Source organism: Ochotona princeps, chromosome 8 (genome assembly GCF_030435755.1).
Source record: "Ochotona princeps isolate mOchPri1 chromosome 8, mOchPri1.hap1, whole genome shotgun sequence".
Taxonomy (NCBI): domain Eukaryota; kingdom Metazoa; phylum Chordata; class Mammalia; order Lagomorpha; family Ochotonidae; genus Ochotona; species Ochotona princeps.
The window spans coordinates 76,138,552-76,151,631 of NC_080839.1; the positions used below are offsets into that span (position 1 = coordinate 76,138,552).

Below are 13,080 nucleotides of genomic sequence, written 5' to 3' on the forward strand. Positions count from 1 at the left end.
GTGAGCTCCAAAATAGGAGGCACAGTGTATGACGATGCTGCTAAACTCACAGGCAAACTCCAGGCTCCAGTAGCCAGAGCCCTGGCACACACTGACCAGTGTCCATGAGCAAGCAGGGGCCATCACCTCTGGGCACCTGCTAAGCTGCCAGGCTCCCCTCATGGGACTGGTGGCAGTCTCCCCCACCGGGGGGGTCATGATCGAGGCCCAGGCATGGCTCAGGCACTCAACACCGCCAGCCTTCATGGCTGACAGCACAGAGCCCACCCCATCCCAGGCTGCACTGAGGCGGTGGGAAACGGAGGAGCGGAGAGGCATGCCTGACCTTCATTTGGGACGCTCGCTGTATGTGTACAAATCAGACTAGCGTCTTCGTACTTGGGGTCGTGAATGATGTAATCAAAGGGCAGCTTTCTGAACAGCTCCAGGTCTGGCCAGGCGTCGCTGAACTGCAGATAATGCCAGTCTGACTCTTCTCTGAGGCCTGCAAGGTGGGCAGAAGTGCAGGTATGCGGCAACACAGGAAACGAGGGTGTCAGATCGTCACTGCGTACAGAGGTGGTGCCCCGAGCTTTCCAAGAGGCAAAAAGTCATACCTACATCTCCTTGGTTGAGATGGTATGCTTGCTCTGCTTCTCACGAGACCAGATCTGCCCTGGGCCCCTCTTGCTGCCCTCCATGGCTCCCATGGGGGTCCTGTCCCTCTACTCTGCCCAACACCAGGCTTCTGCTGGCCTTACTAGGGGTCCAGACATCCAAATGCACCCAGCCAATCTGGCTCCGCCATGCTATGCCACCTCCAGGAGGTGCACCCAGCACCCTGGCACATGGCCTTCTCCTTCTCAAAGCCAGCATCACCTGGAGCCCAAACCACACTCTTACATTTGCCTTTCAGCACAACTGGGACAGCTCATGGCACTCACTGTTTACTGGCTCACGGGTAAAATAATGTACTTGATCTATTTCACATTCCATAACCTATTAATATCACAGATTAGAAACATAGAAACACTCAAGCACACACGTGTCCTACTACACGGGCAATGTGCTTGCCCATGAGAGGGAAGCAGTATTAACAGGGGAAGTTAACAGGGGCTCAGGGCTGCAGGTGTGTAACTTTATGCGTGACAACAGCTGCCCAGATAGCATGCAAGATATGGGGGCGACCAAGTGGCCCCAAGTCCTGACTGCATCTGCTATGTGTCCCAGAAGGCGAGGAACACAGCAAACCCACGTCTGGCTAAAAGCTCCCTTCCACTCCAGGGAAGACCAAGGGCTGGCTGGCTTCCTTGGTCCACACCTACACAGCCCAGCGGCAGCAGACAGCAGCCCACGGTCAGCTGGCAGCTCTCCTTCTGCTACAGAAGCACCCACACATGCTCTCATGCCCGGAGCTGCGGGCTTGCCCCCAGACCAAGCTGATGCGCCCTGGCAGGGTCCACTCACAGAGCCCCTACCGTGACCATGGCTGGTTCTGTTCCCGCAGCGAGAACAGACTGTGCCCCAGCTGCAAGCGCGTCGCAGCCCGCAGCGACTCTGCTCTCCACAGGTGATGGTCACAGCCGGGCTAGCCCCAGTTTAGCGGGGCCCTGAGCCCATCACCTCTCAGAACAGGGAAATGCAACGTCCACGTCACAGCATCGTACAGAACGTGGTGCCTTCTGGGAAGTACCGAGCACAGCACTCTACACGCAGCAGGTGCTCCACACACAGCGAAGGCTCTAGGCTCAGTCCCATCACCCCTACCCAGGCCTGCAGGTGACAACTCTGCTACTGAGAGACAGGACCACAAATCAAAAGACAAAAGGGTCCTGCAAGTCCCCGCGAGTCCCTCCCGAACGGTCAGCTGACAGCACGTGCACGAACGCGGGGCCCCTCGGTCAGCGAACAGAGAACTCACTGATATGGGCCTCCTCTTCATCGTAGACATCTACCTCCGTCAGTCGGATGAGCATCCGGGACAAGATACCGAGGAACTGCAGGTAAGCCCCTGTCTTCCCGATCTGCAAAGACACAGGTATGGCAGCCCAGGGCTGTGACCAGCGAAGTGGAAGTGAGGGGAGAGCACCAAGTTGGGGGAGAGCTGAGACAGGCGGGGAGGCCCCGATTCCCTTGCACGGAAGCCAGTGGCTGTTTCTGCAAGGGTCATGTGGGAAGCTGGACGTGTCGTCTGAAAACCAGGGTCAAAGCAGGAAGTCCCCTGGCCAAGACAGCAGGCAAGTCCCAGTTCCCCCAGAAGAAAAACCGCACAGTGAGACTAAATGAGCAGACGTGGTCAGGCCCAGGACCGCCTGTGTCTGGCTGCCCTGAGAACAGCAGGTGCAGTACCCACCTTGGGGGGCCCACTGAGCAGCAGCCGGCGGGGATGGAAGCTGTCCCCACGGCCCTCAGCCCGGTTGCCATAGTCCATGTGGCTGGGCCGGGGCACCGTCCACTGCCGGTAGTAGAGGGACTGCTCCGTGGACGTCATGGTCTTGCTGAGCAGGGGGCGGAAGGAGCTGGCCCACATGACTGAGGGCGAGGGCAGGAGCGAGGCAGCCTTGGGCAGGCCGCTGCTGTCGGTGGACATGACCATGTCATACACAAGCTTGGGCAGGAAGACAATGGGCGGCTGACGGCAGGCCTTGGTCAGGGAGCACTGCGAGGTCTGCAGGATGAATGGGTCAGCGGTGGGCGCTGTGGACGACGACGAACTCCAGGATGACAGCTGGGAGGACGAAGTGACCGCCACCTGCAGGCTGCTGTGTCTAGGGCTGTGTCTGCTGGCAGCTGCCACTGGGCCCTGGCCCGGTCGGTTTCTCGGCTTCTCTCCAGGGACCCTGCCCTCCTGGGAAGAGGGAGACCTGGCCTGCTCTCCCTGCGGAGGCCCCACTGGCGGAGCCATGGCCTCGCCAGCCAGTGCAGAGCCTGAGAAGAAAGAAGCTGGTCAGCCCCCCAAGGCCGTCAGCTGTTTCCTGAGCTGTTTGGGGTGACAGAAGGCTGGTGGCTACGGCACTGCGCTTTTCCGACTGGACCCTTGGCCTGTGGGTCAGCTGCTGGCCACAGCACCAGGCCACTATGCAGGAGGTTGGGCTCCACCCAGGAGCTGCTGGAGCTGAGAAGGCAGCCAAAGCCTGCGTGGGCCCAGCTCCTGGCAGACCGGGCTGCAGCCCCTAGAGCCTGCCTGCTCGCCCAGGAAATCCTTCCCACGGACACCTCCCCAGGGCCCCACCAGGGTTGGCTGCTCCCTGAAAGTCACGCCCCTAATGCTGCCTCTACCTGAACATCACCAACTGCTCTGCCGCACAGGCAAACCTCACACTTTTTCACCCACGTGCGTGTATGTGTGCACACATGTGCATATAGAAACACAGCATTCTAGCATCGCGACACAATCATTGTCATGGTTTTCATGAGCAAGGGTGAGCCCACCACCAACACACCCTTCCGTGAGCAGAACAGACCCTCCCGAACTCCGTGATTCAAGTAGTGCTGTTGGCAGGGAGACAAGTGCCCCTGCTCTGTGCCCTCCTGAGGCCGGAGGCCCTTGGGGCAGGCCCGTGTGGGGCATCTTTCACCTTCCCTCTCCCCCCAGCATGGTCCTGCGTCCAGCCAGGGCCATGAGTCCTTGCAACAGTGTCCCATGTCCACTCATCTGGGCAAGGACATCTCACCCCGGGCTGCTCTCCTCCCCGGGAACACACATCTCACAGCAACGCCTGCACTGAGGACATGGCTCCAGGATGCTGCGGCCCAGACCCACAATCCCAGACTGGGAACAGGATCAGCCAGGCCCCGAGGTTCCAAGCACAACCCAGCTGAATCCCCAAGCCTCCAAGCATTTCACCCAGGTCCCCTAGCCTCTGAGCATCCCAGCCTGATCCCCAGCCTCTGAGTACCCCAGCCTGGTCCCCTAGACTCCGAGCACCCCAACATCTGCTCTCCCAAGGGTCCAGCTCTTCAAAGACACCTTCCTCTTTCCAGGGGAGGGACATGCCAGCAGATATCCCCCACCCTTTCCTGTTGCTCCCCAGCCCCTCAGTCCCAGCCCAGCTCCCATCTCTCTGCGAGACTCACCGGATGCCTTGGAGGAGAGCGGGGAGGACGCTGAGTCCTGGGAACAAGGCCTCTCCCTCTTCACCGGGCTTCTCCTGTCCGAGGTGGAACCTGCTTCAAACACACACACACGCTGGACACGCACAGCCCCTCTGCCCACGCCATGTGTCCAGCCCTCTGCGGTCTGTGACATGTGTGCACACATGGCCCTCTCTCTACCCACCCACAGTCCTCCAGGGACCTCAAACCTGAGCACCAAGAGGGCAGGAAGAGGGAGACACACAGAGCGGGCAGGCCTAGCTCCAAGGTGCTGCATCAAATACGGATGGCCAGGGCCCCAAGCCTGGAGCCGGAGGCTGCGGGGCTCAGAGAGGCTGGGAGGACAGCATGCAACTCAGGGTGTGGCCGGGGCACAGCAGGGACAGGAGAGCGGGCAGGAAATGCCAGGAGTGTGGCCAGGGACAGACAAGGACCCGGGATTGAGAGACATTGCTCCGTGTGTCCCCGTGTCAGAGTCCCCAGAGCAGGAGGACCAAGGGGCAAGCCAGTGGTCTCTCCACTCCACCAACGTGCGTCTCACCTGACCAGCCTGGGTTCCCATCACCCCAGGACCACAGCCACACGCCTTAGGCCACTCTCCCCTAGGGGGTCTACATGGCATGGGACCTGGGGAGCCTGCAGATGAGGGTGTGTGGGGCAGGCGGCAGCTGTGCTCTGCGCGGGCGGAGGCGCAGGAGGGCTCCCAGACCCCAAGTCGGGGTATCAGGGTCAGGACCCCTGGGGGGTAGTGGGGGCGCAGCTGGGCTTCACCTTCAGTCCCCAGCTCTTCCTCCTCGTTGTCCGTGCTGCTCAGCTTCTCGGCGTCGCTCTCTAAGGCCTCGCTCCTGGCCACCTTCTCCAACGGGGCCTCGCTGCTCACGAAGTAGGCGGCCAGGCCCAGCTCCTGCTCCAAAGCCGTTCTCACCAAGCAGGAGGAGTTGATGAGGCGCAGGTCACAGTACCTCAGCGACCTAGCGGCAGCAGGAGCTGGAGCTCAGGGGGTGCCCTCTGCCAGGCAGGTGCCGCTCCCGGTACCCAGGAAGGCAGTGATCGGGAGCCCCCTACCCTGCGCGTAATGACCCCAGGACCCATGCCCATAGGAAGCCACCCACCCGTCCACGAGCCTTCATGCCACCATCAGCTCCATGGCAAGCCTGAGCGGCACCTGCCGTGCATCTGGGCTTGTGCTGCACATAACTAAGGCAGCAATGATTTGGGGGCCAATTTGGGGCTTGGACCCAGCTCTGCTACACCCATGTGACACAGCCTCCAATAACTCCAGCTTCCCTTTTAGATTCCTTTACTTGAAAGGCAGGATTACAGAGTGATGGAGAAACACAGATGTCCCATCTGCATGAGAGCCCGGGGCGCCGTTCAAGTCTCCCACGTGGTGCAGGACCCATGCACTTGGGCCACCCTCTGCTGTTTCATCCATGCGCATTGGCAGGGAGTGGGATCAGAAGCTGGGGCCAGGACCGGCGCTCATTTGGGGATGCTGGCATTGCAGCGATTAATACGCTGCACCTTGATGCTACACCCCCTACACACACCAGGAATTCAAGCCACTGCCTCACAGAAGGCCCACTGACCGTCTGTCCCAAGCACCTGTCTGTGTGGCACAGATCCCCCAAACAACATCCAACAGACCAGGTGGCCGAGGTTCCAGCAGCAGCCTCCCCCAACTTCCCAGCACCCCATAAACCCAGTCAGAAAAATGCGGCCTGTCCTCATCGCTCTCTGCTGAAAGCTCCTGAGAATTAGCGCACATGCCATGACCATGGGTGGGAAGGGCGCCCCCTGGTGTCGGGCGGTGGCAGCCCAGCAGACGCACAAAGAGTAGACTCGCAGCCTCACCTGGGCAAGGACTCCCCGAGTGGGTCAGTCCCACTGAGGATGAGTATGCAAGACAGGCCCTCCAACTCCAGGTAGGTCTGAGGTCTCCACGTCGCATCCTCAATGTTCTGCCACATCTGCAGATAATCAGAAAGAGCTGGGGTCCACAGGCTCCTCACCCCGGGTCAGCCCAGCACCGGGGACCCTCACGTTGCGTCCTGCGATAGAGTTCTTGGTATGGCAGGCAAACACGTCCTCTCAGTTAGAATGTCGGAGTCTTTCCTACACTGTACGTATTCTTTCGAGAGACAAGAAGACAGAACAGCGAGACAGAGCCAGGGGAGGGGCGGCAGGGCAGATAAAGACAGCCTGCTCCCCCATCCACTGGCTCACTCCCCACAGGCCTGGCTGATGCTGGGCGCCAGCAAGGCAAGCCAGGCTTCCTGCTGAGCGTCACCACCGCCTCCCAGGTCTGCACTAGCAGGAAGCGGGGGTCAGGAGCCAAATCTACGACCCAGGCTACACCAGGCTATGGCAACCAGGAATGTCCACCACGAGGCTAATCAGCCACCGTGCTCTCGTCTTGAACGCACCGACTGGGCGGTACTAAGTGCTGGACAGCACGTGGGGGTGCACCCTCTGTCCCAGGGCGCCTGGCTCTGTGGCTGTGCGCCACTCACTTGTTTTACCTACACGTGTTCCCTAACGCTTTGCAATCTCCCCAGGTTTAGTGAACACCTACCCTGGGCTAGACTCTGGGGATGAGAGCTGTGAACCAGTGCCTGTCGCCAGTGCCTGGAGGAGAAGCCGCAGCGGCAGGCTGGAGGGCCGGCAGGGACCCAAGAGCCCACTGGCTCTGGCTGGCATCCAAGGCGCCCTCCCACACCCTGCCTGGGTGCCCACCTGGAGCTGCCTCACAAAGTGCTTGCCCACCGTGACGCCCGTGCTGGGGTTGCCCAGGATGATCTCAAAGTGCTCCTCCAGCGCCAGGCGTGCCCGCACATGGGCCAGGCGCTGGTAGGCCACAGCGGCCAGCGGCGCACAGGGCACACGCAGCAGCACCATGAGCCCGTGGCCGCGGGGGCAGTGGGCGGGGGCGTGCAGCAGGTTCTGCGCGATCTCCAGCGTCTCCACGGACGTGTGGTTCTTCATCTGCGGCAGGCCTCTCACGGCCATCAGCGCGGCGGCATAGTGCTGCATGAGAACAAAGGTCCGGATCACCGCGCTGTGCAGGCGGGGGAATCTGTGGGGACAGAGAGCGGCCATGACGGGGCTGCGCCGCACGAAGCCTGCCCAAGGGACCAGCAGCGCGCTCGGGCGGCTTTCCCAGTGTGCTTTCCTGGCCCTGGCACCCTGCAGTTCCCACCCGGAATCAGAGACAGACCCCATCAGAAAAAGCCCAGGGCCCTGAGGGTCACTGTGTACCTCCCAGGAGCACACTGACAACTGCCTTCCTTTTAAGATTTTATTTATTTGAAAAAGAGAAAGGCCTTCTACCTGCTAGTTCACTCCCCAAACAGCCATAGGTGCCAGTGCTACACCAGGCCATGGCCAGGAGCCAGGAGCTTCTTCCGGGTCTCCCACGTGAGCGCAGGGGTCCAAGCACTTAGCCCATCTTCTCTGAGCCTTTCCCACGTACATCAGCGGGGAACTGCATGGGAAATGGGGAGCCTAGGACTTGGACTGGGGCCCATATGGTATGCTGGCGTTGCAGGCGGCAGCTGTATGAGCTATGCCACAGCACCAGACCCTGACAGCTGCTTTCCAAAGGGTGTGGTGCTCCTCTCAGTCACTGTAGCTTAATGACTCCCGCTGAACCTACGCAGCAGGGACCACCCCATGACCCGTGTGGGCACCCCAGGAAGCCAGTGACACCCGGATGAATCATCTACTCCCTCCTCTGCTTCTCTATTCTTTCCTTAGCACATCAGCAACTATGGGTCACAGAAACACTTGCCATTGCTCTGTGCTGTCTTATAAGTGGGCCTGGCACTGTGGCATAGTGGGATAAGCTGCTGCCTGTGACACCAGCATCCCATAGGGCGCCAACTCAAGCCCTGCTGCTCCATTTCCAATCCAATTCCCTGCTAACAGTTCAAGTGCCTGTCTGGGTCCCTGCCACTCAGATGAGAGACCCAGATGGAGTTCCTAGCTTCCGGTGTCTGATTTTCAGCCACTGTGACCATTTGGGGAGTGAACCAGTAGATGGACATGGTTTCTCTCTCTCTCTCTAAACTGTGCTTTTCAAATAAATTTAAAAAATTTAAATACCAGTGATATATATAAACTGTAAAATGACTGGTTAAAACCCAGCCACACAGATACAATATTAAATACAAGTAGCCTAATGCCTCAATTAAAAGGCAGAAATTATCAGACTGGATAAAGAAGGAAGACCCCTCCCAGCTATGTAATCAAACGTAATCAACTTAAAACACAAACACGATGGACTGAAAATAAAAGGACAATTATCACCTAGAGTAACTCGAGGAACACCAAAGCCGATTTTAAAGCAAAGAACAACAGTCTTGGAACCACGAACAGCCCAGAATAACTAGTCAACAGGTCTGCGCATCAGAATAAAAAGGCAGCCCACTGTGCCCATCTCTGCCTTCCGGGACCTTCCCTCCCATTTCCCCACACTCCAGCACAGTTCTGCCCATTCTATCTCCAAACATTTCTGGAGCAGCAACATGACAAAAACGTCACTGGCCCAAAGCAAGGCAAGCGCAGGAAGAGAAACAGAAATACACCAGGGTGGGTGGGTGCCTTGTGCGGGGAAAAAACCCAGGAGGAAAGAGGGGTAAACTTCCTTCCTGCAATCTCCTCCTGGCTGCCCACGCTGCAACTCACACCAAAGCTACCAAGCACTCCAGTCACTTGGAAGAGAGGTACCCACTTTTTTCCTAATGCCGTGACCATGGCCTCGAAGGAGCTGTCGTATCTGAGCAAGGGCAGGCTGTGGCCGGACAGGGTGGACTCGATGAACTGGGACAGCCCGAAATACTTCTTATTCTCATGGTACAAAGCTGCACCCTGGAACACAGGATAGAAGCATCAGCCAGTCCGCAGGGCATCAGTGCAGGTCAACATCGGAGCTTCCCAAAGGTGCGGATCCCAAGCTGGTGCCTGGCTCACATCCTGGCTTCCACCCGTCACAGCATGACCCAAGGCCGGCAGATGACCCCCAGCACCTGCCTCTCACGCACACTCACACAGGTAAGGCACCCAGACCGGAGCAGCGCCTCCCTTCTCAGCATCGAGTTCCCGGTAACCAATGGCTCAGACCATCGCTAACAGAAGTGCCCAGGACAGAGCCCATGTACCCCCTTTTTCCACAGAGTTCCCCAGATGGCCGCTTTACTCCCTTGTGGAAAGATCTAGACTCTAGTTCCCAGAATTCTCAAATGATCAGAACTGTCTTGGCCTTCCTGTTTGATGAAATAGCAGAAGTTGATCAACTACGCCACAGCAGGCCTCGGGCCGCATGCTGGGCCTCAGGGAGGAGCATCTGAGCCTCACTCCCCAGCACCACGAGCACAGATGTGCAAGGCTGCTCCGACAGCGCCCGTGGAGGGACAGCAGGCAGGTTCCCAGCAGGCCGGGAGGGGTTTCCATCCAGCCCTGCCCAGGCGGAATCACATGGCCAAGGAACCGCCGCCGGCCTTGGCAGCCAGGCTGGCGCCCAAGCAGCAGCACGTCTCCGAACTCACGCTGCTACAGGAGGCGGGCCAGTGGATCTCGTTGTAAGGGCTGATGAGCGTGTGCTGGGTCTGCAGTGCGTAGGGGAAAGAGGTCACGTGCAGGGTCACGATGTTGGCGGCCTCCTTCACCTCCCTGCAGTTGAGCAGTCTGTCCACCAACCCCACGCCGGGGTCGTCCTGGGAGTAGAGGTTATGGACGGCACTGCTGAGGGGCAACAGGAAGAAAAGAACCAGCAAGTGAATCACCCAAACACTGCTTCGTAACTCACCAGGGATGAAACCTGTTCCCAGTGTCCTGGCTCTGTTCCCGATGATTGCACGACAGGCCTTGATACTGCTTGTTGCCAACCCAGGGTAAGACCAAAATCAGATGTGGAACCCGCAACCACGGGGTGCCAGCTGAATCCATGGATGTGGAACGCCAGGACAGGGTGCCAGCTGAATTTATGGGTGTGGAACCCCCAGGCATAGGGTGCCAGCTGAATCCATGGGTGTGCCACCCCAGGACACAGGGTGCCAGCTGAATCCATGGGTGTGGAAGCCCCAGGCACAGGGTGCCAGCTGAATCCATGGATGTGGAACGCCAGGACAGGGTGCCAGCTGAATTTATGGGTGTGGAACCCCCAGGCATAGGGTGCCAGCTGAATCCATGGGTGTGCCACCCCAGGACACAGGGTGCCAGCTGAATCCATGGGTGTGGAAGCCCCAGGCACAGGGTGCCAGCTGAATCCATGAATGTGGAACCCCCAGGCATAGGGTGCCAGCTGAATCCATGGGTGTGGAAGCCCCAGGCACAGGGTGCCAGCTGAATCCATGGGTGCGGAAGCCCCAGGCACAGGGTGCCAGCTGAATCCATGGATGTGGAACCCCCCACAGGATGCCAGCTGAATCCATGGGTGTGGAACCCCAGGACAGGGTGCCAGCTGAATCCATGGATGTGGAACCCCCAGGCATAGGGTGCCAGCTGAATCCATGGGTGTGGAACCCCAGGCACAGGGTGCCAGCTGTTTATCATTTCAAAATACCAGCACCCCATGTCTGAGCACCAGTTCAAACCCCAGCTGCTCTGCTTCTGATCCAGCTCCTTGCTAATGTGCCTGGGAAGCCACAAAGATGCTCTAAGGTATACATGGGCCGTGTCACTGGCCTGGGAGATCAGGATGGAGCTCCTGGTTCCTCGCTCTGGCCTGGCTCAAAGCTGGCTGTTGTGGCCATTTAGCAAGTGACCCAGAAGACTGCAGATTCCTCTCTATAAACCTACCTCTGCCTTTTAAATAAATTGATCTACAAGCTTGAACCACATGTCAGCCCTTCACTCTGTGGTTGCTCTTACCTCACCAGATCCCAGTGGGCGTGGTCGTGGATGAGCACATACAATGTGTGTGGGTTCTGGAGAGAGTTCTGCAGGAAGGCCTTAAATCTGCTCTGTGCCCCCGCGTCTAGCTTCAGGACGTACTGTTCCACTCTCTGCTTGGTCAGCTGCTCCTTCTCCAGCCCCAACTCCAGCAGCACACCTGCAAAAGGCAGAAACACACAGGCAGCTACAAGCAAGGCCCCGGGCCCTGGCAGCTCAGCACGCACCTGATGGTCAGGGCTGGGAGCTGCGGCTGCAGGGATGCCGCGCACAGGAGCTGGGGCAGAGGCATGGCCATGTGCGCAGTAGCCTGCCAGGGACACCAGCAAAGGTGGGTGTGGAGACAGACAGGAAGGGTTTGCTCCTGCCACCCAGAAAAGCCACCTCTTGGCCTGAATGCTCAGGGCTCCTCCACCATACTCCTCACTAGTGAATCTTCAGAGAGAAGACTTGGTATTTCATTTTTAAGCTTCTTTGAAAGCCCAGGGAAAGTACAAAGCAGAAACCAGCTTGCTGGCCTGAGTGGGACACAGCATAAAGTTTAAGACTCGGTTCTACCGTTAACAGATTCAAGTCACTATCCCTGGATGTCAGTATCACCATTTTTGAAACAGAAATAACTGACACCTGCTCCATCTGCTCTACCCCGAGGAAGCGTGAGCGCCCAGAGGTGCAGTGGGGCAGACGGGCCCTGAGGAAGCGTGAGCGCCCACAGGTGCAGTGGGGCAGATGGGCCCCGAGGAAGCATGAGCGCCCACAGGTGCAGTGGGGCAGACGGGCCCCGAGGAAGCGTGAGTGCCCAGAGGTGCAGTGGGGCAGAAGGGCCATCCCTGCCCCTCCCCCAGGGCTCCTGTACCTGAGTGCCACACGTGGCACAGCGTCTGCTGGTAGGTCACTTCCGAGGGGGGAATGCAAATCAGAAAGTCCACCTTCTCGAAGGATCCCAGGTCCAGGTTCTGGGTGCTGGAGTCAGCAATGGAACACACGTGGGAGAGCAGCTTCTGGGCCACGGCCAGCTGGAAGGGCCGGACGCTGCATGGCTCCAGGTGGTAGCCTAGAACCAGAGCCGAGACTGGGTGAGCCCCATGGGGCAGACAGCCACAGCTGGGGGACACAACAGCAAGCCCACCTGTGCTTGTGGGGACCTCACATCTAAGCACCTACTCTAGCTCAGCCCTGACCCACCTCCCTTCTGCTAGTAAAGGCCTAAGGTCAAGTGACCAGTGGGCATAGAGGACATGGTGCCCACAGGGACCAGCATGACAGCAGCCTGTGAGGCCACACAGAGCCTGACCCTGGGAAGGGGCTTGGATGCGGTATGTAAAGGAAGGAAGAAGCCACCACTTTTCAGGCAATGGGAGAAACTAACCTCCATGACATATTTTCACATCCTGCACTGTGAGCAGAAAATCGTCATAGGGAACTACGTCCAGGCCCAGGGTACAAGTTCACATACAACGACAACATTGCCACTGAATGTATTCCATGGGGCCTGAGGCTGGCTCTGTTGGAGAGCAGGCACGCTGCCTCCCCAAAGTCCAGGAGGCTCTGGCCTGTGGCTGCACCAGTTCAGATCCACGCCCCCAGCCCTCAGGCAGCACCCTCTCCTCGCTGCCAGTGCACACTGGGCACTCCCCCTCCAGTCACTCACTTGTGCACACAGGTGCCCCGCTCACATCCACAGGTGCTGCTTGAGAGCCAGAGGAGGCAGTAGTCGAGGAAGACATGGGGCCTTGATTTTCCTGATGAAATTTGTCCAGCAAAATGTCAATGTCTCCCTCTGCCCGAAACAGAACAAACAGCAATAGGTCCTCTGTACAGCTGTGTGTCCGTCACCTGCCAAGGCCAAGGGAAGGGGTGTGGCCTGGTCGGCCAAGGACAGCGCAACCTGGTAAAGACGCAGGTGTGTGAACTAGGGCAGCAGTTGGTGTGCTGCAGTGCAGGGCAGGAGAAGGACAGAGAGGGGGAGTCCACAGAGCTTTCCAGAAAGACAGGAGCTGAATTCCAAACAGTGGGAACCAGGAAAGCAAAGAGGACTCAGAGAACATGGGGGGCAGGAAGGGACTCCTTCAGGTCATTCAGAATGGGGGAGCAGAGGGGCTGGGGAGGCCAGAG

The 13,080-nt window shown here is 58.7% G+C and overlaps 1 protein-coding gene across 3 annotated transcripts in view; it reads right to left on the bottom strand.

Moving 5' to 3' along the window:
* GREB1 (growth regulating estrogen receptor binding 1) overlaps positions 1–13,080 on the bottom strand; it is a 49,288-nt gene that overhangs the window by 10,666 nt on the left and 25,542 nt on the right. The window contains exons 12-23 of one of the 3 annotated variants that reach the window (XM_058668266.1): positions 12,617–12,745; positions 11,822–12,019; positions 10,945–11,125; positions 9,621–9,813; positions 8,807–8,943; positions 6,811–7,150; positions 5,929–6,044; positions 4,846–5,045; positions 4,057–4,146; positions 2,333–2,907; positions 1,901–2,003; positions 326–484 (exon numbers count right to left, since the gene is read on the bottom strand). In XM_058668266.1, coding sequence (XP_058524249.1) covers positions 326–484; positions 1,901–2,003; positions 2,333–2,907; positions 4,057–4,146; positions 4,846–5,045; positions 5,929–6,044; positions 6,811–7,150; positions 8,807–8,943; positions 9,621–9,813; positions 10,945–11,125; positions 11,822–12,019; positions 12,617–12,745 — 2,421 coding nt within the window. Of the gene's footprint in view, positions 1–325; positions 485–1,900; positions 2,004–2,332; positions 2,908–4,056; positions 4,147–4,845; positions 5,046–5,928; positions 6,045–6,810; positions 7,151–8,806; positions 8,944–9,620; positions 9,817–10,944; positions 11,126–11,821; positions 12,020–12,616; positions 12,746–13,080 lie in introns of those variants that run through there. The other 2 variants (XM_058668265.1, XM_058668268.1) reach the window with 2 other exon arrangements.